Source organism: Mesoplodon densirostris, chromosome 3 (assembly GCF_025265405.1).
Source record: "Mesoplodon densirostris isolate mMesDen1 chromosome 3, mMesDen1 primary haplotype, whole genome shotgun sequence".
Lineage (NCBI taxonomy): Eukaryota > Metazoa > Chordata > Mammalia > Artiodactyla > Ziphiidae > Mesoplodon > Mesoplodon densirostris.
This window is the reverse complement of record NC_082663.1, coordinates 176,978,880-177,002,362: the sequence shown is the minus strand read 5'-3', so window position 1 is coordinate 177,002,362 and position 23,483 is coordinate 176,978,880. Positions and strand designations below refer to the sequence as shown.

The 23,483-nt window shown below is 45.7% G+C and overlaps 2 protein-coding genes across 21 annotated transcripts in view; one reads left to right on the top strand and one right to left on the bottom strand.

Moving 5' to 3' along the window:
- Positions 1–1,058: 1,058 nt before the first annotated feature.
- Positions 1,059–10,165, top strand: HNRNPH1 (heterogeneous nuclear ribonucleoprotein H1). 14 transcript variants are annotated; one of them, XM_060095038.1, is made up of 14 exons: positions 1,158–1,234; positions 1,611–1,737; positions 3,033–3,188; positions 3,398–3,541; positions 5,030–5,168; positions 6,124–6,302; positions 6,382–6,453; positions 6,530–6,642; positions 6,792–6,927; positions 7,320–7,379; positions 7,473–7,562; positions 8,227–8,319; positions 8,772–8,821; positions 9,416–9,503. In XM_060095038.1, the coding sequence occupies exons 2-13, from the start codon at positions 1,641–1,643 to the stop codon at positions 8,819–8,821; spliced, it is 1,329 nt and encodes a 442-aa protein (XP_059951021.1). In that variant the 5' UTR covers positions 1,158–1,234; positions 1,611–1,640; the 3' UTR covers positions 9,416–9,503. The 14 variants fall into 14 exon arrangements, with proteins under 14 accessions (XP_059951011.1, XP_059951020.1, XP_059951014.1 ...); XM_060095034.1 differs by having other exon boundaries at positions 6,509–6,642; positions 7,473–7,571; XM_060095039.1 differs by having other exon boundaries at positions 1,159–1,234; positions 6,509–6,642; positions 7,473–7,532.
- Positions 10,166–11,031: 866 nt separating this feature from the next.
- RUFY1 (RUN and FYVE domain containing 1) overlaps positions 11,032–23,483 on the bottom strand; it is a 56,281-nt gene continuing 43,829 nt past the window's right edge. For 3 of the 7 annotated variants that reach the window (XM_060095021.1, XM_060095026.1, XM_060095023.1), the window contains 6 exons: positions 21,363–21,482; positions 20,547–20,676; positions 18,540–18,634; positions 15,471–15,519; positions 13,679–13,756; positions 11,949–12,563 (listed from right to left, as the gene is read on the bottom strand). In XM_060095021.1, coding sequence (XP_059951004.1) covers positions 12,417–12,563; positions 13,679–13,756; positions 15,471–15,519; positions 18,540–18,634; positions 20,547–20,676; positions 21,363–21,482 — 619 coding nt within the window. In that variant the 3' untranslated portion in view covers positions 11,949–12,416. Of the gene's footprint in view, positions 11,366–11,948; positions 12,564–13,289; positions 13,757–15,470; positions 15,520–18,539; positions 18,635–18,714; positions 18,881–20,546; positions 20,677–21,362; positions 21,483–23,483 lie in introns of those variants that run through there. The other 4 variants (XM_060095022.1, XM_060095020.1, XM_060095024.1 and 1 more) reach the window with 4 other exon arrangements.

Sequence of the window (23,483 nt, the reverse complement as noted above, 5' to 3'; positions counted from 1 at the left end):
GCGAAAACGTGCTTTACTTGCATCTTCCCGTGGTGGCACTCAGAGAGGCCTTCGCTGTGGTACCCCTGTGTTTATTGCATGTGTCCACCAGGCCGAGGTGGGGAGGACAGCCGGCATCAGACAAGGGGAGGACTGGAAGGCTATGGGAATGGTCCCAGTTTCCGCAGTGCTGCCGGAAATCACGAACATCACTAGTCTCGGGCCATATGCATACGTGGGGTGACCCTGGAGTCTTGCCGAACTGAACGCCTCCACCTGGGGAATGGACATAACGGTATCTACTTAGCTTTGGGAGAATTAAGGGGGAACCTGCTTGGGAGAGCGAAGTCCGGCGTGCACCGGCGGCTCACCCTGCGCTCACGAGGCGCGACGGGACGCGCATCCGGCGCCCCCGTCTCGTGCGAGCGCCCAGCCGGCCGACCCCGGGGCGAGGCAGCGGGGGTCGCAGGGTGGGAGTTCGTTAGGGCAAAAGCGGGGTACGGGACTGGGGTCCGGGCCCCAGGCCCAACGGCGTTAGGTAAGGGGCAGTGGCAGCACGAAGGACTTGGACATGCTCACGGCGCCGCGGGGGGTGGCTTCGGGTGCAGGAAGTATGCAGTCCCGCAGCCCCCAGTTTGTCACGGGATGGCTCTAGGGAGAAAAGGAGTATAGGCGGCGCGAGGGAGGGGAGCGCTTGTACTTTCAGGTCTGCTAGGACTGCGGATAATAGGCTAGGGACACCTCATCACAACCCAGAGCCCGGTACGGTTCCTGTATGGAACTAATTGCCGCCATACCCTTCCCCCTTCTGGCGGGTAAGTCGAGCGAACGGTTTGAAGGAAGACGCATGCGCGTGAAACTCAAACCGCTAAGGCTCGCATAATCGCGGTAAGGCGCAGGCGCAAAAAAGCCCGGCGGGTTTAAGGAGGGGGCGGGACTGACCCAAATACGCATGCGTATAATAATTTACTGGCGGGAGGTGGGCCGCCTCACGATATTACGCATGCGCCCGAGCTCCGTGTGACGCAAGGGGGCGGTGCGGGAACCTAGCTGCGCGTGCGCAGAGCTTGTTCAAAGGGCCTTATTTAGGTTGCGCAGGCGCCCGCTAGCCATTTCTTTTCAGCCGCGCCGAAGTTGTGTGTGCGGGTGAGTGTTTGGTGTTCCGTATTTACCACCTAGCGGCCCCCGACGATGCCAGTTTTGCGAGGATTGCTTGTCCCAAGGTCTCTGTAGAGGCTGCGGGGGCTTTAGCAAGGTGCGGGCTGCCGTTAGACACCAGGAGTGGTTCGCCGAGTCGTGGCAGGGCCGCTGAGGCCTGCAGGCCGCGCCGACTCTATTGTGTGAGATGTCGGAGGAGGCGGAGCGGAAGCGGTCGCCGCCATTTCCTTGCCTCCACGCTGGCGCTAGGCCGGGTGCCCCCTCGGCTTGGGGCACTGGTACCTGGTGCGCAGAGCGGCTTCGGGGACCCGGCCGGTGGCCAACTGGGCGTTCGGTGTTGGAGTCGCCTGGGTCGGAACGTCCGCACGGGCTCGACCTTTACGGAGGCGCCGCCGGCCGGCAGGGCGTTTCGAGATCGGAGGGCTGTTTAATTTTAACATTTCTCAGTTCTGACCCTCATCCCCGTCTTGCAGGCTGTTTCGACGCCAGGACCCCCTAAGACGATGATGTTGGGCACCGAAGGCGGCGAGGGATTCGTGGTGAAGGTCCGGGGCTTGCCTTGGTCTTGCTCGGCCGACGAAGTGCAGCGGTTTTTTTCTGGTGAGTCTGAAGCGGAGGCGGGAGTTCAGCCCGGGCTGCAGGGCGGGCGGGGAGGCGGCGGCGGCTGGGTGGGGGGTGGGGGTGGGCCGAGCCCAGGGCGCCCCCTGGTGGGGCGCGGGCGGCAGCGGTTCCCGCTGTCCCGCTCGCGCCTGGCCGGCCGCTGTTACGCAATGGAAATTGCGAAAGCCCCGCCCGCCCGGCCCTCTTCGGGGAATGCGGCCTCTCTGGCGGATTTTTTTTTTCTTTACTTTAAGTAAGTACTAGTCATTCTGTGGATGGCTTTTAGAAAGGATAAATGGGGTTAGATGGGATTTCCCCTTCAATCTTGAGAACTTTGCCCAGCAGCTGAACAAATACAACACCTTTCCAGTTTTGGCGTTTATTTGAAAAGGGGCATTCTGCTTTGGAAAGATAAAATGTCATTTCTTAATTTCAGAGAATTTTCCTAATCAAGATTTTGTAACTGAAGAGCTCTTTCTCATAGTTCTTGATCTGGCTCACTTTACAGTTGAGGACACTGAAGCCCAGGAAAGTTTTCTTGCCTGTGTAGTTTTTTACCCAGTGTGTAGGTTTCCTGAATGACGTCTGCCAAATGTCGTTGTTCTCATTATTAGTGTAAGATTAGATTGAAAGACATATTTGGGAGAAATTTACAGGTTTTGGAAGGATATTTGTAGTATTGACTTACTATCTGAATTTAGCGTGTGTAACGGAAAACGACCTGTAAAACAAGAACCAAGTACACTGGAAGCCACCTTGCAGTGGGCAAGACTGGGTTTGGCTTCAGCTGTGCAACTTGGAGCATTTTAGCTTGGTAACATTGATCCCCTTTGAGGTGAGTATTGGCCCTGCAATTCGGATTCGAGCAAGAAATTGTAATGTTGCTGCTAGTAAGGTAAAACTGTCAAATACCCCAAATCAAAACTCCAAACCACGTTTATTCAGAAAATGTCATAAAATCACAAGGTCCAGACTTAAAAGTTTACTGAGGAGTTATAAAAAGGATGTTTAATGGACACTTGAGTAGTGAGGACTTGGAGATAACTTCATTAAGAAAGTGCTTTGAATATTGGATTTTCTTGATGGATTGGGAATATATTTAGGGAATAAGAAAGTTTGGTCATGAGAAGAAAACTGCTTAATTACTGAAAGAGACACCCTAGGAGTTAGTAATACCTTGCTTATTTTAGGCTTTGCAAATGCTCTGCTTTGTAGTGGGGGTGTGTATAGGCATTTCATCACCCAGAGGTGGTTTTTAGTTTTAAATTCTGTATTAACGGTTGTTTTCTTTCCAGACTGCAAAATTCAAAATGGGGCTCAAGGTATTCGTTTCATCTACACCAGAGAAGGCAGACCGAGTGGCGAGGCTTTTGTTGAACTTGAATCAGAAGATGAAGTCAAATTGGCCCTGAAAAAAGACAGAGAAACTATGGGACACAGATATGTTGAAGGTTTGATTTACATTGCCCTAGTAACAGTAAATAAAACATTAAACAAATAGAAATCTATCTTACCCCTTCTGAATTTTAGGTATTTGACCGCATGGAAATGGTCATCTAAGAGTTTATGGCAGCTCTACCTAGATTATCTAAAGACCCAGGAAGTCTGAACTTGGTTTTCTAACTTTCCAAAGTTGACTAATTCTAAGCACCTCTTTCAGTATTCAAGTCAAACAACGTTGAAATGGATTGGGTGTTGAAGCATACTGGTCCAAATAGTCCTGACACGGCCAATGATGGCTTTGTGCGGCTTAGAGGACTCCCCTTTGGATGTAGCAAGGAAGAAATTGTTCAGTTCTTCTCAGGTATGTAGTCCTGTTTGTTGCTGAGCAGTGAGTTCTGGCTAGCCTCTGGCAACGTGATTGAATAGACCTTAAGTTGAGTAGCTTAGATATTTAAACAGGTTGTGAGTATATGAAGATGAATTAATGTTTTCTTTTTCCTGGAGACCTTCAAATAATTTAAGCCCATCTTAAAGGTGGATTGATTAAGTACTTCCAAAATGCTAACTGCCTATATTTAGTATTGTAGTTCAGAGTAGATCTTTGAGGATTGTCCTCAACAACTTAACTACTTTTCTCACATTGCTGTACAGCTAAGTACTTCAAGTTAAAGGTAAGATCCCTTAACATTAGATTAGTATGTTAGGTTGTTGTAATTTATGGCAAGTGTCTATATTGTAAGAGACACTGGGTCATGGGACCAGAAATTCTCTAATGATCTCATTCTGTTTATACAAAAAAAACTTACGGAAACAATTGGTTTAGCTAGGGAATTAAACTTACTGAAAGTCAATCTAATACAAGTGTAGGTTGAATGTAGTCTTAGTATCTGAAGTACAGAAAGTGTTTTGAAATTGTTTTGGGCCTAAAGTATTTGAATGTTTAGCAGAATGTTAGAGCATATGTTTTAAATATTGTTGCTTAATATTCATGTTGTGATAAACTGGAATTAAGAACAAGAAATCCTTTCATGGTTTAGTGTAGTATGTGTTAAAATCTTGACTTAACTAGATACATATCAAGTCCTAATATTTTGCCAGAATTTTTGCAATCAAGTCTGTTTTTATTGTTTTTGTCTAAATTGGTGAGAATTGAATGCTATCTGTCAACATCGTTAAATATGAACATAATTTCATATCTTCTAGGAAAGTGCTTTAAGTCCTTTTTGTAAGCTTGGGAATGTTTCCACGGAAAGGATTTTTCATAGACGGAATTTCCAGAAGTGAATCTTACTACTGTTAGAGCATAAGAGTGCATGATTGTGCTGTGTTAGATCAGTTGTTTGTTGAAAGCTTTAGATTGTATGTTTGTCAATTATATGACTAAACTATGTTTCAATTTGTATATTAAATGTTTAAATATGTAATTTCTTAAAACTGAAGTTCCACTAACTTTAAAACATTGCAATATGAAATGAGGTAAAAGGTGTATCTTGAATTTAGTAAAACTGTTGTCTTTAATGCTTGAAAATTTGTTAAATTCTTGTATAATTTTCAACATTAAGTTGCATAGATAAATAAGTGTTCTTAATTGTTGAATTCTTAATGCATCCTGTGTTCAGCAAGTTTTTTCTTACATACCATGTCATGGGGTGTGTTAAGAATTGAGTTAATAGTTTGTTATAATGGAACTTCATATTACTGCAATGAATTTTTAAAGAGTACTTGTTGAAAGCATACCGTTCACCTAAAGTTAAAATTCTGGTGTATTTAAAGCTATAAGAAGAATCATTTCTGGGCTTGTGATGTTAATATTGCCCCCCTACTGGGGTTATTTGTCCTTGGGTTGAAGGGTTGGAAATCGTGCCAAATGGGATAACATTGCCGGTGGACTTCCAGGGGAGGAGTACGGGGGAGGCCTTCGTGCAGTTTGCTTCACAGGAAATAGCTGAAAAGGCTCTAAAGAAACACAAGGAAAGAATAGGGCACAGGTGGGGATGGATGGTTGGTTGGATTTGTCACTTTTCTTATGGTAAACAATTAAATCCATATTCTCTCTGCTTAGAATCAAGGAAGAAAATCTGATTCCTAGTCCCAATTACTTGATATTTTGCTATAATTTTCAAAGTTCTCCTATGTCAAAGTCCCATAGTGCTTTCAGATTAAATTATAGGTTTGAAATTGTCCCCAGTTAATTTGGTCTACTTTACAATTTTGTAGGATTCCTAATTAACCCCAGTCACTGGAGTTGAGAGACTATGGTTTTAAAAATGTTAATGCAAACCTGGCTTTAGCTGTAATAACTCCACCTAGTAAATTAATATTACCATAAGAAAATGTGATACTTTCTGATCTTGTTTTTAAAGTTGAAATGCAACAAACTTTTCTTGCTGTATAAATGTTTTCTGCATATGTATTAATAAGCATAGCTTTCAAGAAATTGTCACAAAAGGTTTTATTCTCTTTGCTTGTGACTATTTTTCATTGAAGCATGCGCTTACCTATGCTGATTCCTACTAAAAGCATAGGCTGGGGTATTTATTGGCAGAAGGAAATGTGCAGTGTGGGCTAGACTGTTGGTGGAGGCTGGCTTTTTAGCTCACTTGCTATACATGATGCCAATGGATTTAAGACATGAAATGTTGAAAGTTGAGTGGAATTCTTTCCCTCCTAAGACATTTATTTACAGTACTCCTCTCTACCCCTAAGGTTGGGCTTTCTGCCTCAGAGGAGTGAATTTTTTTTTTCTATAAAGTTTACATTAAATCTTAAAATTGAGTGAATTTCTGGTCATTGCCTATACAAATATAAGAAATCTGGCTTTAAATATTAGTCAGTTTCATGGCTATGACTACATTGTTTTCTTGTGTAACTGAATACCTGTATGAAATGAACTAATGTTTTCTCTCCCTTCCCCACTCCCTTTCCTCTTGAACAATGCTTTAGGTATATCGAAATCTTTAAGAGCAGTCGAGCTGAAGTTAGAACTCACTATGATCCACCACGAAAACTTATGGCCATGCAGCGGCCAGGTCCCTATGACAGACCTGGGGCTGGCAGAGGGTATAACAGCATTGGAAGAGGAGCTGGCTTTGAAAGGATGAGGCGTGGTGCTTATGGTGGAGGTATGTGTATTGCGCAGGTGTCACGAGGTCTGTTCTTTATGTGGCTTATCATTTAGTGATTGTACTTCTTGCCTTTCAGGTTATGGAGGCTATGATGATTATAATGGCTATAATGATGGCTATGGATTTGGGTCAGATAGATTTGGAAGAGGTAAGGTAAGAATTGAATTTCTCATCTGAGGGATACTTAACTCTTGTTCATCTAGACCTCAATTATTGTTTTTCAGGAATGTCAGATCACAGATACGGGGATGGTGGCTCTACTTTCCAGAGCACAACAGGACACTGTGTACACATGCGGGGATTACCTTACAGAGCTACTGAGAACGACATTTATAATGTAAGTGTAGGATAAATTCATAAGTTGTATGTCTCAGTATAACAGTAAAAACATGGTTCTTATTCTACTTAAGTGAAGCAGCATGTTAAAGTTTTGCTTCCTGTAACAGTATTTGACGTGATTCATTCTCTGAAATACCTTATATTTAGTTTTTTTCACCACTCAACCCTGTGAGAGTACATATTGAAATTGGTCCCGATGGCAGAGTAACTGGTGAAGCAGATGTCGAGTTTGCAACTCATGAAGATGCTGTGGCAGCTATGTCAAAAGACAAAGCAAATATGCGTAAGTGTGATTTAAGGATCTTCAGGTTTCTTATAGGTAGCTGTGTGACTAATGATTACGATAAAGGAATAGTAAGGATGAGAAAAGTTTGTAATCCAATAATAGGGTTCTATGGGATGTTTAAAAAGTGCGTGGGTTTTTAAAGTTAGTATGATTAAAAATTTTGTGATAACACTAAGGTATATGCTTAATTGACAAACTTAAAGCAATTTAGGTGAATGTTTAAGACTGCTTTTTGAAACTTGCATAAAGTAAATCACCTGAGAGAAGCAGCTAGAATTTTTTTTTTTACTGAAAGTATTTATAGTTCACAGATCTACTTAAAAGAACTAAAAGTGCTTATCTTTTTCTTTCACCAACAAACATTTTCAACTTTTTTTTTCTCATTTCAGAACACAGATATGTAGAACTCTTCTTGAATTCTACAGCAGGAGCAAGCGGTGGTGCTTACGGTAGCCAAATGCTAGGAGGCATGGGTTTGTGTAAATATCACTTTAGTGTCCTTTTTTTAAAGCTAATCTTGTATGCCTTTTCTCTCATTTCAGAACACAGATATGTAGAACTCTTCTTGAATTCTACAGCAGGAGCAAGCGGTGGTGCTTATGGTAGCCAAATGATGGGAGGCATGGGCTTGTGTAAATATCGTTAGTTTTTTTAAAAACCAAAACCTTTATATCTGTATAAGTTAATTGTATAAGTTAAGTTAATTTATATATAAGGAGTTTAGCATAATTTAGGCAAAGAAAAGTTTTGATGTGAATAGTATGTGTGCCTTAAATCGTTTACATAAAACTGTTAGATAACAAATTAGTTTGAAGTACTTTGGGGGAGGGAACTACAGAAAGAAACTAGTTGAATTGTCTATAAGTATGAAGTATAAATCTAAAAGTAATATTTAGCAAAAAGCACAGGATCAAAATTTTGGGGCATAATCAGGTGTTTAGTGATACCTGTGTATTGACCTACCCTTAATATATCGAATTATGGGGGAAATCCCACTAAATCCAATTAAGCATTTTCATAAGGTCTTGTCAAAATGCCTCTGCTTACGGAAACGTGGATTCAGTCCTGCTGATGTGTATTCTGTTGGCCTTGTGGTTTATAAGTGTTTGACTAGCTCAAATGATGGATAGAAAGGTAGTCTGGTCATAGACAATAGGCAGAAGGAGGGCACAGAGGGTTATATATAGTGATGTAAGATCAAGACTGGAAAATAATAGATTTAGAATTACAAGCCCGGTACCACCAGGTACCACATTACACAAGGAACAAGGTTCTAACGTTCTCTTAACTTAACAGCAAACCAGTCCAGTTATGGCGGCCCAGCCAGCCAGCAGCTGAGTGGTGGTTATGGAGGCGGCTATGGTGGCCAGAGCAGCATGAGTGGATATGGTAAGTGTGTTTTTTCATATACTTGAGTAAGTTTCAGGCAGGTTTCTTTAGTTGGGAATATTCAGGCTCCTTTTTGGAGAAATGGGGTTATTAAATGTATGCTCTTGATCCTAATTGTTCAAATAGCTTAACTTTCAGAATCATTGGGAGGGGGAAGTATTCTATGAATGCAAAATAGTCATTATTGCAACTTTGAATAATGTCGAGCCAGAAAACATCTGCCTCCATTTGTTAAAACATTAAGTAAAATTGTTCACTTTTTCTATCTTTTTGTTAGCAATAAATCCATTTTAGATGGAGGGAGAATTTTAAATAATAGAATGGTGGTTGGGTTTAGGACCGTATTTACTAGTCAGTTAACCTAGGATTGGTTTTATTAACTAATTTTTTCAATTGGTCTAAAGAATGGTGATTTTGGTATTATAGTCTTACCCTACAAAATCCTTTTGCAGACCAAGTTTTACAGGAAAACTCCAGTGATTTTCAATCAAACATTGCATAGGTAAATATTTTCTCAAAAAGTATAATTTAAATTCCCAATAGCAAATACTGATATGTTGTAGTAACACTTTCTATAGCAGTCAATGGCTCTGATTTAACTACATGGAGGCTGCCATTTTGGGCACAGTGAGTTGCCTTTAGTCCAACTTCCGTCGTCTCACTTCCTGCCCGCCATGAATAGGAAAAGCAAGAGATTGCCCCTGTGCTCCCTATTCATATATGCCATTCGATGGACACATTGTGAATGTTTATGGTAAATTTTTTTTAAATGCTTTGTTTAGCTTTAAAAACAACATGAAGTAATTTTGCAATTTTTGAAAAACACTAGTTTTCCTTTAAACTTAATTTTCCACGTTGATCCTGAAGCATCCAATTAAATGGTAGCACAAGAGTCTGGCAAGTTGGTACTGCAGAGAAAAGGGGTTAATTGAGATTTGTTTGGAGTCGGGAGTCCCTTTTCCCAAACATGCTTCTCGCCACTTGGACAGCAGCCATTTGTACTCGTATACTTTTTAAACTTTTTCTTGGAATGCTATATTTTAGTTGACTGATAATCTGATACTTATCCTGACTTGTCAAATTGATCTCTTTGCAGGCAGCCAAGGAGCAGTGAACAGCAGCTACTACAGTAGTGGAAGCCGAGCATCTATGGGAGTGAACGGAATGGGAGGGATGTCTAGCATGTCCAGTATGAGTGGTGGATGGGGAATGTAATTGATCCTGATCACTGACTCTTGGTCAACATTTTTTAAAAGAAAAACAAAACTTAAGTTTTAACAGTTTTGCAATACAAACTTGTGATTTATGCTTACTCTAAGTGGAAACCAGGATTGTTTTAAAGACTTAAGGTTCAGTATTTTTGAACACAAACATTCATTTAGGATGTAACTAGGTTGAGTAATCTGTTACTGTTAATTTTCAGCTTTTCTCAAGTTAGTTATATTGTAGGATGTACTTAAGCAGTAGGTGTATTTAGGTTAAAGCAGTTGAATTATGTTAAATGTTGCTTACACCACATTACATTGAACACTGCTTGGATGCGTTGTTGAAAGACATGCTTTTTTGTAAAACTCTATAGGAGCTGTGTCTACAATTAAAAGTGAAACATTTGGCATGTTTGTTAATTCTAGTTTCATTTAATAATCTCTATGGCACGTAAGTTTAAGCTTTTTTTAAGTTAATGGGGAAAATTTGAGACGCAATACCAATACTTTAGGATTTTGGTCTTGGTGTTTGTATGAAATTCTGAGGCCTTGATTTAAATCTCTTCATTGTATTGTGATTTTCCTTTTAGGTGTATTGCGCTAAGTGAAACTTGTTGAATAAATCTTCCTTTTAAAAACTGCACTTTGTCTTATTTGTGCTTCAGTGTCATGTGGACTGTTTCTTGGTGATCTATTCCTGCCTGGGGCGTAGGTGAACAGTGGCCCACGTCTCTGGCTGTGGCAGACAGGCTCGGCAGTTGTGGCCGTTTTGTAGATGTCTTCAGACCTCTCTTCCCTCCAGTGCAACTGAAGGTAAACGTAGCTCTGGGGCCCTGTGGAAGAGCTTGTATGTCTGGCCTGGCTGCACAGGATCTGATCTGAATTGCCTTTGACTTGCTAAGCACTTGCACAAAGCCAAGGGGGAGGCAGAAGTCTCCTCACTGCATGCGATGCATGTCCATGGAAGCCTTTGAGCATGGCTGAGGGAAGTGCCGGGGGCAGGGGGTGGCTGACTAGAGCCGCCCCTTCCTAGTCTGATGGCACCTTTTGAATTTTGCTTAGATGTGGTATCTTCTAGAAGGAGCTATATCATAGAGAACTTCCACATTGAGGTTTCAACCTTTATTTTTGCCTCATTCCTCAAGATCAAAACTACTTAAGTGTGACATTATTCCATTTATTTACAAAGCTTCTGAAGTAGAATACCAAGTTGTACTTCAGGAGAACAAATGATTCGTTTATATCAGTAATTGAAACTATTATTGTAGGTAAGAACTCAATGACATTTGCTAGGAAAGTAGTAAGCAGTTCTTAAAAGTGTAGTTTTAGGATTCCCTTCAGATACTTAACACTGGTTTGGGAATTGCCACTCGTTCATCATCCCTCTAATAGAAGAAGTTCGCTGTACTGAGGTTAGAATTAAGAATCGGAGCTGTGAATGTAGGCTTGTGCCGTTTGAAGCCACATGTGTACATTTTTACTTGCTGTGACTGCTGAAGGTTTCCTCTTGGATGAGGTGAGTATGGGGAGTGCACTCTGAAAAATGGCTTGGAATGACAGTCGTTATTTACAGACTGTAGCTGGCAGCACTGCGCGAAGGGCCCTGCAGTCTGCCCTGCCACAGGCTCTCGGAAGGCTGGGTGCGTACCTTCGGTTGGGCTGGGGGTACAGGAGTGTTGGACTTGGTAATTTTCTGGGGAGGCGCTGTTGAGCATTGGTGTTCAGCTACTGCCCCCGAGATCTTTACTGAGTTACTCCATGTCTGGGGAATTGGACACGGGAGGGTTCCTTCCCCTGGTCCTCTCGTTTTTCGCGAGGAACATCTTTGTTGAAAAACATGCCTTATTGGAGGAGGAAAAGGGACTAGAATTAGAAACTTGAAAGAACCTAGAAACATTGTGGTTCTTTGGAACCTTGTGAAAATCTGTAGTTTGAAATGAATGCAGCTTTGGAGCTGGGCACACAGTTTTGGAGGCTGGCCATACAGATTCGTGTTTTTCTGTAAGATGTTAGGAAAAACTCGAGCAAACTTTTTGGCCAGCCCAAATATATAAGGGAACAACTTTTGGGCTTTGGTGACAGGTACTTTCTCTGTGCGTGTTGGACTTAATGGCCCAACTTGTCCTTGGCTCAACTGGGCAGAGCAGTCTGCACCCCAGAACACAACAGGCTCAGGTCTTCACCTCGAATGCAGCCGCCCTCACCAAGGGCCTCTAGTCCTGAAATGGGGGTTGCTCTGGGTATCCTGTGAAGCTGACACAGCTCCTTCATTTTCTGCACCAGCATGAAAAATAAATGATTTTATTGCAGGGCTAATGATGGGTATTCACGAGTGTGAAACAGCAAATTTCTTGACTCTATGAAAAATGATTTTACTACAGGGCTAATGATGGATATTCATTCACAAGAGTGTGAAACAGCAAATTTCTTGACTATGAAAAATAAATGATTTTATTGCAGGGCTAATGATGGATATTCACAAGGGTGTGAAATCGATTTCTTGACTCTGAAGCAGGGAAGGCATGCTGGGGCAGCGGGAGGGAAAGGAATTGATGACTCACTACACTAGTGGGTCTGCTACAAAATAGGTTAATTCTTTGGAAACTGAAAAATGACAATAGCAAAATCATGAAGTTCTATCTGAACCAAAGCCAGTGGTGTCAAAGGAGAAGAATTTCAATCCAGAGGAGCTGAATCCATACAATTTGGAAAGCAGAGGCGTGCAGCTTCTAGTCCCGCGTGTGGTGTTCCAGAGTGCCCGCAGCCTAGGCGAGGCTCTTGTTCTCTTGGGAAACTAACCTCCCAAGCCCCTGGCCACCTCGAGACCCAGAGAGTTTGGCACTGCTCTGAGGCTGCCCATGCCCATGGAGACAGGCTGGCAACTGGTCCACCTTAGGAGCCGGTGGAGGAGGAGCAGCGCTGGAGGAGCAGCGTGTGGCAGCCGTCGCACACACGCACTGGCTTGGGGTAGGAGGGCAGGGCCAGCTCATTACTGGAGCATGTGTTGCAGAAGATGTGGCCACAGTTTCGGCAGTGGTGCTAGAGGATGGAAAAGAACTCACGCTCAGAACATGCTGAGCTGCCTGGGTCTGCCCACCCGCTCGAGTTCATCGACGTTTAAAAAAGTTTAATGCTTTAAAACCCCTCCCTCGTGTATCAGTGAGGCTTGTACCAATTCGGAATGGGTTCTTGTAGACCTCTTGTTTCTACATTTATGTTCCTGTAAAATCCACGGAGTTGTGGAGGGGTGAGTTAAGGCTCTTTTCCTTTGTGTTTTATTGGACTTGACAGCTCTTAACTCACTGAGCTGGTAGTCCGTGGTACTTAAAAAAGAGCCCAGGTTCATTCTCTGCAATTGCTACATTCCATGGTGGTGACCCAAGGTTTCTTTAGCCAGCCCCTCATGAGAAGGGCATCTTGCTTTTGTAAACAGGGCTGCTATTTGAACCTTGGGCACATGGCAGACGCCAAGACAAGGACCTGTGTGTCCCTCTATAGATCACTTCTGCCAGCTGCCCCCCACTCCCCCAGTCAGGCTAGACAATGGACCTTGAACTGGGCCATTCAGTGTGGGGAGCCTTAGTAAAGGCTCTATTTTGTGTGAGATCTATATCCTACCCCTGTCCTGCCCAACTGGTCAATAAAGGCCCTGTCAACCCTGGACCAAAGACTCTGGGCCCCAAAGACCTAGACCTTCTGTTCCCGGAACCTGAAGGCAGGCTACACAGGCATTCACTGGGGGCAAGTGCCCTGCCCAGATTGCCAGTTACCTTTTGGTGCCACCTGGATGCCTGTCCTGAGACTTAAATTGCCCATAGGTTCCCCATAGATTCTGTTTTTGCCTAACTTAGATTTTGGTCCTATTGCTTCCAGAGAATTTTCAGTTGATATACACACGTAGACCATTTCTGCAAACAAGCAGCCCCACCTCCCAAACGATTGAGAGGACTGTGATGGAGACAAGGCCTGTAACTTACCGGCTGGGGTCCCTGAAAGGGGGCAGGCTGGAAGGTCGTCTGCATGGGCCAGCAGACCAGTGAGCATGAACACAATGCAGTGGGCCTAGTCCCACAGGCCAGAACCAGAGGAAGGAGAGCCCAGGCAGGGCACGAACTCAGCCCCTGGGTGAGTGAGTGGAGGGCTACCCCACATACCTTTCTCCGGGAAATGGAAAACTCCTTTTCACACTGCTTACAGTGCGTGGCTTCATCGTCTTTCAGCCAAGTATGGCCCTGAGGAGGAAAGAACACCACAGAATCCCACTTCACGGCCTGGTTCCTGATGAACCTTTAGCCGTGTTCATCCTTCAGCCCAGCATCTGCTGTCCCTTCCTAAGAGCACCTGGTCTGCTTTTGCGGGACTGCCTCTTCTCCACTAGAAGGGGCCTCACAGGACTGTCCCCCACCCTGACCACAGCTGGAGCTCATGTCCTGCAGCCTGCCTGCCCTCTGGCTTCCTCGTCTCCACAGGTTGCCCCCAGTCCTCAAGCCAGATTCTCCAGCTTTCCGTTAACCTGAGGCTCACCCACCCCCTTTCCATAAACGCCCTGTGGCTGAGGTAACCAGAATCAGGATCTGGTTAACTCCAACCCTGGCTGAGACATTATCCAAGGTGCCTCCTGAACTGGCAGGAGGAGGAAGGGCCAACCCTGTCAGCCAGACTAGAAAATCTGTGACAACGGTCCCCACCGTGAGACAGGAGGCAACGTGCTGTGGAGACAGGAAGCCCTTCTCCACACACACTGACCCCCAGTCCTCAGGGCATCGTGGGAGGCAGATGTCTGCATTCTGCCCAGGAGCCAACTGAGGCTTAGAGAGATGCCTTTTTGGAGGTCTTCTAAGGGAAAGCTAGGATACGCGATTTATTCCGCCTCAGGGACTGAGGTGGCCAGGGGTCAAGGGCCCTGTGTACTTTCATGGCTCCTTGGCTTTTGTTGGCCATCACTTTCCTGATGACACGATCTTATGGTTGGGAGCTGCAGCACCGCACCCAGGGCTTTCAGCCTTGCGTTCACTAGTCCATGCAGCTCGAGTCCCATTTTATGATTTTTATCCTCCCTCTGGCACTGTCAGCTGACGTTTTGTGCACACTTTTGTGCAGTGCAGGGGATACAAAGATAAACAGCTCACAGCAATGACATCCAAGGAACTTTCAGTCTACAAGGGAGGGTACAGTAAACCGATGTGAACTGCAAGTCCAGGCTGCTGTCAGTTGCTGTGACAATTTGCTGCTTCTGACCCGAGGTGCCCTGGTAGAGACATTAGGATCTCGGCTCTAGCATCCGCTGGAGGGTGCCTTGTGAAGAGGGTGTTTGTGCTCTGCTGCCACAGCAGAGCTGAGGCTGAAGGCTAGGAGCTCCTGCACCCTCCTCTCCACTCTCTCAGCCCCAGCAGGCCAGCTTGGTACTGCACGGGGTCACCGGGACCACATGTTCCTGCTCTCCTTAAGCTGTGTGTGCCACTCTGCCCTCCCCAAAATGGTCCAGAAACTTGGCCCAGCTCAGGGCTCAGGTGGTTCCCAGAAATGGCACAGGGCACCTTAGTGGGCCAGTGTGGCCTCTGGCCCCTCACTTGGAGGGAAAGGTCTTACTCTCACTACTTAAAAAAAAAAATACCTGTATCTCTTTCTGCCACTTTTCATTTCCTTCATTAGGGTACCTATGATCTAGGTCTAATGTCAAACTATAGCTGACAGCAGAGAAACCAGAACCAGAGAACCTTGGTTCCAGCTTGGGCCCTGCCACTTGCAGCATCGTCATCTCAGCCAAGTTACAAGGCTCTGAGCAGCATTTTCTTATCTATAAATAAGTGACAATAACCACCAATCAACCACACATTCTCACCTGATTTTTGTGAGAAAACCTAAGAGCACGCTAGGATATTAGCACGAGCTGACTAATAGCTACGAGTAGTGATTCTTATGTTAATAACATTAATAATCCAGTACCTTCAGTGCCTTATTTACTTCTTTGATGTCTTCCATCTTCAGCTTTGACCTTAAAAAAAAAAGAGAGCAAGAAAGAGAGAGATTCATTGCCTCACTAGAGGGGCTTTCAAACTCGAAGTAAACCCACAAAACCTTTTTGGCTTTGTGAAGTCAACAAGACTTGTAAGAGAGGAGTGTGATAACGCGAGTTCTTGTAAAATTATTTCTTTCCACCTTTTTATAATCCCAGAGTCATCTCACTATTGGCTCAAGTCTGGCGCAGTCTGCAGCTGAGCCTGTGGACTGAATCTGGCCTAAGAACAAACTGTTGAATTGGCAAGGATTTAAAAAGACTTTGAAACAGCTGCAAGCATTTAAAAATTGAGAATTATCTCATAAAAGCCCATGTTTCTGGCTTCTCTGGGCAACTATTCCTGAGTGTGACACGTGCTTTAAGTTGGGGTGGGGGAGGGGGGGGCGCCCGTATCAGGCGTGGGCTCCCCCATGGCAGGAACCTGAATCTGTAGGCCTCTCACCAGCCCCTTTCCCGCTGCCTGCTCTGTCTAGAAAGGCCAGGCTCAGGGGGCATGATTGTTTGTTCTTGTTCCATTCTTTTAAAAAATATTTATTTATTTATTTGGTTGCAGTGGATCTTAGTTGCGGCATGTGGGCTCCTTAGTTGCAGCTTGCAGGGTCCTTAGTTGTGGCATGCGAACTCTTAGTTGTGGCATGCATACCGGATCTAGTTCCCTGACCAGGGATTGAACCCAGGCTCCCGGCATTGCGAGTCCTAACAACTGTGCCACCAGGGAAGTCCCCTTGTTCCATTCTTGTTAGTGCAAGAATAATTCCTTAGTTCTCCACATAAAAGACAGGACTGAACATTGTCTAAACTGGAAGAATTAAACCAGATAAAACGAAACATATGTATTTGTCAAAGCCTTTTTAAAAAAGCTGAGATTAGCCTAAACTGTCACTGGATTAGCCTAATCTAAGTGCCAGAGAGGCAGGCCTCGGAGACACAGGCTAGACTTCTAGGGAAGGATTAGGAAACCAAACATCAAGGCCTTTTAAAGAAAAAACCCTGTGGCCTTCAGGAATGCTTGGAGGTGCTCCTTCCGTCCCCTGACTGGCTGCAGAAATAGGCCAGTGGGCTGACAGGGCCAGAGGCTGTCTGGGATGGACAAGGTCAAGATGGCAGCCTCAACATATAAGAACTTGCCTGGGAAATACAATTCGAAAAGAATCCAGATGTTCCTGAGATAAACTGGGCAGCTGTGCCTGTAGTTGGTGGAGGCATGTGAGAACAGGCTTCTCTGTCATCTGGTGTTGGCTTTGCCAAAAGAAGGGAGGAGGGGAGAAAGCCGCAGCCTTGCCGTGGTATGTACCCCTGACACGGCAACACTACACAACCGGCTGTGAAGGACGTTCTGAGGCTGGGTCAGGCAGCAGTGCTGGGAGGCTGCCAAGTGCAGGGGTGCGTGTTCAAGACCAGGCCTGTGGCCTACTAGGAGTGTGTCTCTGACTCTGTTTGCTGCCTGTCCAACATGAAGAGGACAGGCAGGAGAAAAAGTGGGGCTAGCCACCCGAGAAGGGGGGAGGGCACCCCGAGGACACCTCCCTCTCCATCTGTCTAAACGCCACTGCAAATCCAAGAAGCCAGCACCACGCCAGCCTCCGTATCTGGTTCTCATTAGTCTCAGGGACGCCCTCAGACCTGGCCTGTGCCCTGAGTGTGGGGTTGACACCTGGCCTTGCCCACTCGCCGGGAGCTCTCCCCACGGTGCGGGTAGCAGCGGCCCAGGGCACTCGGCCTGAGAGGTGGCAGGCAGCCCCCAGGGCACAAGGGACCAGCAGCCCTGAGCTGACCCAGAAAGATATGGTGAGTGGGAGAGGATGGCGGATGGGCAGCATCGTCATGTCAAACTACTGAAAAGACCACATTCCCACCAGAGTCATAACATTGTCCTTTCTTGTTCTTCTTCATACTTTTGTGGGCCAGCTCAGAGCACTGCTTGAAACCTTCCAACTTCCCAGACAGAAAAATCCTAAGGTTGTGCGCATGTGTGGACTACTTTAGTGTGTTTCTGGCTTATCCTCACGTTAGTTCCTATCTCTGGACCTTTTCTGGTCACAGTGTCTTCTGCACTGGGCCTGAGCCCGGGCTGTGCTGCTCACTGTGCCTGCATCAGGACTCAGGTGGGAGCAGTGAGTCAACCTGGGGTCTCTGTGTGAGTGATGGGGAAAGAGGAACTTTCGTTTCTCTGATGGACAGCTCTGCTGGGTGCCACACTGCCCCCGTGGGGGCCAGACCCACCTGTGAGGTAAGTGACAGACAGAGCTGGGAGGTAGAGACTGATTCCTGATGACTTTTTTTTTGCTTAAGCAAGCCAGTGTGAGTTGGGTATCTGTCACTGGCAACCAAGAGTCCTGACTCGAAGAGAAAAAGCTACACACTGGGTTTAAAAATGCAATCATCACACCAACGGGCAAGTTCCACAATCTGCAGTGTGACCTACCAGACTGTCCAGAGCAACCTGGCAGGACTGGCACACCAGGGAGGACAGCTGTCCAGTCGAAGGGGAGACAGAACCAGCAGGGTCTGCACTCCTTCAGCATCACCCATTGGAGACAGACAGACTCTGCTAGATGTGAGTATCCAGTCTCAAGAGAGGTTCAGTGGTCACCATACTTGCACTGTGGCAGGCTTACATTCTCAAGCCATAGTCCTCCCTCTGGAGCTAAACACATAACCCTCTCATCACCCATCTTGTTCCCTTGGGACACAGATACTAAGTTTGTGAACATGAGGGTTCCAAGTCACTAGCAAAGGATATTCTTGATGAATCAATTAACCCAAACCAGTGCTGTGTCCCTGGGGCCTGACTTCCTGGGTTTGGTGGGGGTGGGGGTGGGGGGTGTCACCCTTGAATAGCTGGCAGGCCTCCTTGACTGGCCTTCCCTCCTCTGACAAGAGGACACAGGTTTGGGACTTGAGTGATGCAGTGGGCAGGCTGGTGTGACTCTCCAGGGGGAGGGAGGCCTAGTGGCCCTAATGGAGGCGGCAGACAAGGGGAGTGGGGTTCTTACTGGCTGAGATGCAGACCCATTTCCTGGAGGGCTTGTTCCTGCTCGTCACAAACCTTCTGTAACTCTGTCTTCTCATCCTGGAGCTCCCGCAGCTCCTAAAGTGAACAAACCAGGTGCTTGACACAGACTTGAAAGTCTTTTTTTTTTTTTTTTTTTTTAAGGTTTAGTAATCATAGTGACAAGCAGGTTGGAATGTTTTTCTTTTTTTTTTTCTGTTGTGTTTTTTCTTTTCTGGCCACTCCGCGAGGCATGGAGGATCTTCATTCCCTGACCAGGGATCGAACCTGTGGCCCCTGCAGTGGAAGTGCCAAGTCTTAATCACTGGACCGCTAGGGAAGTCCCTGGAATGATTTTCAAGAGCAAGAAACAGTTTTGTTGTATTAACCTTCTTCAAGACAGGGTTATTTCATAGGTTCCCTCATGTTTCACCAGAATGGGCAACTGGAAGGTGAGCGCTTCAGGAGTGGCTCTGCAGTGCAGACAGTGACGCGGGGCGAGAAACGTTCAAAACAGACCCTCACAGTGCAAAAAAGGCTTTGTCTATCTGAGTTTCTATGAAAAGACAGATTTGCATCAGGGCAAGCTAGTTTAGGAATAAACTTTTTCGGAAAGGGCTGGTCAAAATTTCCTGAGAATGAATGAGCAAGGCTGATGAAGGCCAAGATCTGGGATCTCTTTCATGGCCCCGAGAGTGGCAAGCCCTTCTGGAGGCCCCGAGCCATGGAGTGAAACTCGCTGGGGATGATGCTGATGACTGTTTGTAATCTGGGGCCAGCACACCTTGAGGACACAGGCTGGCAAGGGCAGAGACAAAGACCCAGAAAAGTAACTTGGGTTTTCAGGGCTGACCCCGGGGCAGCAGCAGGGCTTAGGCCTGAGGGGTGGCAGTTCCCCCTTAGCCGGTCCTGGGCCCTGTGCTCCAGAGCCTATTAACACAGGCTCACAAGGGCATGCTGAGGCTTCCCAGTGATGTTAGACACATTGTTTTGTTTCTTTTGCAGGGGTGTGTAATTCAAATCTTAGATCAAAGTATTTTGAAGTAAAGGGAGCATGTTCCATCATGCGGCAGAACTTTCTAGAAGTCCTCTCCTCCCACCTCTGAGCCGGAGTGGCTCTTGAGGAAGCTCTCCCCTCCCTAGCAATCCCCACACTGGGCCTAGCAGGCTCTCTCATGAGGGGCTCTAGGTACTTTCCAATGGAAATCAAAGGGCATTTCTCTCAAATTGCAGTGGTACACATTACCGTGCTCAACAAGACAAAATCTAGGTCTGGAACGGCCCCTGCTGCAGGGATCTTCCTCCAGGGATGGTGTGGTGCCGGACGGCCGCCTGAGGCCTCTGCTCAAGCCCTCCTTCCTCTGCTATCACACCTCAGCCACACAGCCCTTCTTTCTGCTCCTTTGCTGCGACAGACCCTCACACGTCCTGGTGGCTCTGCATGGCTGGCCCTTGTTCAGCATTCAGTTGTCTGCTTAACTGTCACTCTCTTCCCAGGCCACCCGCCACGCCAGTGTGGGGACATTTTCCTGTTTTACTCTCTTCACTGTCCTCATTACCGAGTCTCTCTGGTTTGCTCACTGGATTATGATGCATCTTTGCCTTTTCCTCCTAGAGCCGATGTGGGAACAGTCTCCCAGGCCTGGAGCAGGCTGGCACACAGCGGGGACCGGCCCTGCAGCTGCGGAGTCACGAGTCACGCGTGTGGCTCACTTGCCCACTGGGAAACTCTGAAGCAGGAGTTTCTGCAGACGCTAGAAGCTCTTTTTCTCCCCAAGACAGTCTGCCTTACCTTTTTTTTTTTTTTTTTTGCGGTACGCGGGCCTCTCACTGTTGTGGCCTCTCCCGTTGCGGAGCACAGGCTCTGGACGCGCAGGCTCAGCGGCCATGGCTCACGGGCCCAGCCGCTCCGCGGCACGCGGGATCCTCCCGGACCGGGGCATGAACCCGTGTCCCCTGCATCGGCAGGCGGACTCCCAACAACCGCGCCACCAGGGAAGCCCTGCCTTACCTTTTTTAATCCTTCTACTTGCTGTAGCTCTGCTCGGAGGAGAGAGGAAGTGTCTTTCTCATGCTGTAATTCTCGCTGAAGAGCCTGTCTTTGCTCTTTTTCCGATTTCAACTCTTTCTCTAGACTTGAGCTGTTTTCGCAAAATGAACTTGAGTTAGTCTCACTGAGAGATTTTCATGGAGGTCCACAATCCACAACTCAGGTCACCACTCAAGAAACGGGGGATTCACAGGAATCTGAATTGCCACGTGAGCATCTAGACCTTTCAACGAAGCATGGAAATAAGGCTCCCTCTCCCACAGGGCCATCTGCACCGCCATAGGAAAGACCAGGAACATGTCGTGGAAAGCAGGCACAGGCACACACTTGACAGTTATGCGAATGGAGAGGGAGGAAAAGAGCTCTAACACTTGGGGTCACACACACAGAACCCTCTACTGAGATGGAGACCTGAGGAAAAGAGACGTTTATTCTGCAACACGTATCCTGCTTTTTCCAACCCAGAGCCAGCTGACAATGGAGGATATTGGGGGGTTGGGGGCAAAGAGAAAGCTACAGAGGGGTAGGAAGTGAACCGCAGCTAAATCCTGACACCCTTCTCACCAGCTGAGTAGCCCTGGGGACTATACTGAACCCCCTGCAATCGTTTTTCTCATCCGTGAAACAGGGAATAGACATCTCTTCTCTCATCTGAATCCTAGCCTTGCAGGGACCGCCTCTGAAGTGGACACGGGGAGACTGTCTGCCCCAGTTGGGAGATGGCCTTCCCAGTCCTTCCCGCACCGCTCAGCCACCTGCTGCCTCCAGGGCTCCTACCACTGCTCGAGCAGCTGGGAGAGCTGCTGCTGCAGAGCGCTGCTCCTCCCGCCGAGCTCCTGCTGCAGCTCGTGGCTCCGCTCCTCGGCCCCCTGCCTCGCCCGCTCTGAGTGCTGTAACCTAGACCAAATGAACCAAGTCTTTGTCAGGAAAGGATCATTCCTCACATTTACCATATAATTTTTGCATATTCTTGCTGGCTTTCTTTTACATTTAAAAATTAATATACGGTAAAATTGACTCCTTTTTGTGAATAGTTCCTGGAGTTTCAGCATAGGCATAAGTTCATGTAACCATGACCACAATCCATCCTACCAGGTGATACAGAATAGTTCCATCACTCCACAAAACACCTTGGCACTGGCCCTCTGAGTCACACCTTCTCTCCACCCCTAATGTCATATACATGAAATTATACTTCATATAACCTTTTGAGACTGGCTTCTTTTTAGCATATCTTTGCAATCAATCCAAGTTTTTGTGTGTATCAGTGGTCATTCCTTTTTATGGCTGAGTAGAATTTCATTGCATTGATGTATCAGTTTATCCATTCATTTGATGAAAGATATCTGAGCTGCTTTTAGTTTTTGGCAATTATGAACAGAGCTGCAATAAGCATTTGTGTACAGGTTTTTGGGTGAACATGAGTTTTCATTTCTTTTGGGCAAACAGCCAGGAGTGGGATTATTGGGTCATATGGTAAGAGTATGTTTGGCTTTTTAAGAAACTGTTTTCCAAAGTGGTTGTACCATTCTGCATTCCCACTGGTAATGTATGACTGTTCCAGTTGCTTTGTAGCCTCTCCAGCACCTGGTACTGTCATTATAAAAATATGTAGCTGTTCTAATAGGTGTGCAGTGGCATCTCATTGTGATTTTAACATGCACTGCCCTAATGGCTAATGATGCTGAACATCTTTTTTTTTTTTTAAACTCAAGTATTGTTGATTTACAATATTGTGTTAGTTTCAGGTGTACAGTAATTTGGTTATACAATACATATGTATGTATACATCTATATTCTTTTTTTTCCAATTCTTTTCCATTATAGGTTATTACAAGATATTGAATATAGTTGCCTGTGCTACACAGTAAATCTCTGTTGTTTATCTAGTTTATATATAGTGGCGTATATCTGTTAATCCCATACTCCCAATTTATTCCTCCTCCCCTTCCCCTTTGGTAACCATAAGTCTGTTTTCTAAGTCTGTGAGTCTCTTTCTGTGCTGTAAATAAGTTCATTTGTATCATTTTTAGATTCCACATGTAAGTGATATCATGTATTTGTCTTTCTCTGCCTGACTCACTTACACTTAGTATGATAATCTCTAGGTTCATCCATGTTGCTGCAAATGGCATTATTTCATTCTTTTTTATTGCTGAGTAATATTCCATTGTGTGTGTGTGTGTGTGTGTGTGTGTGTGTGTGTGTGTGTGTATGTATCTCACATCTTCTTTATCCATTCATTTACTGATGGACATTTAGGTTGCTTCCATGTCTCGGCTACTGTAAATAGTAGTATTGATTTCAACATTGGGGTGCACATATCTTTTGAAATTAGAGCTTTCATCTTTTCTGGATATATGTCCAGAAGTGGGACTGCTGGGTCATATGGCAACTCTATTTTTAGTTTTTTAAGGAACCATCATATTGTTTTCCATAATGGCTGCACCAAGTTATATTCCCACCAACAGTGTACGAGGGTTCCCATTTCTTCACACCCGCTCCTGCATTTATTTGTAGACTTTTGATGATGGCCATTCTGACCGGTGTGAGGTAATACTTCATTGTAGTTTCAATTTGCATTTCTCTAATAACTAGTCATGTTGAGCATCTTTACATGTGTCTATTGGCCAACTGTATGTCTTCTTTGGGGACATGCTTATTTAGGTGTTCTGCCCATTTTTTTTAGTATTGTATTGTATTTATTTATTTATGGCTGTGTTGGGTATTTGTAGCTGCACACGGGCTTTCTCTAGTTGCGGTGAGTGGGGGCTACTCTTTGTTGCGGTGTGCGGGCTTCTCATCATGGTGGCTTCTCTTGTTGCGGAGCATGGGCTCTAGGTGCGTGGGCTTCAGTAGTTGTGGCTCCCAGGCTCTAGAGTGCAGGCTCAGCAGTTG

Bases quoted from the DNA above. Each gene is read 5' to 3' on its own strand.
- HNRNPH1 (XM_060095028.1), top strand. From the start codon at position 1,641: ATGATGTTGGGCACCGAAGGCGGCGAGGGATTCGTGGTGAAGGTCCGG. The intron at 1,738-3,032 runs GTGAGTCTGAAG...TTTTCTTTCCAG, and splicing joins AGTGCAGCGGTTTTTTTCTG to ACTGCAAAATTCAAAATGGG. The intron at 7,572-8,226 runs GTTAGTTTTTTT...TTAACTTAACAG, and splicing joins CATGGGCTTGTGTAAATATC to CAAACCAGTCCAGTTATGGC.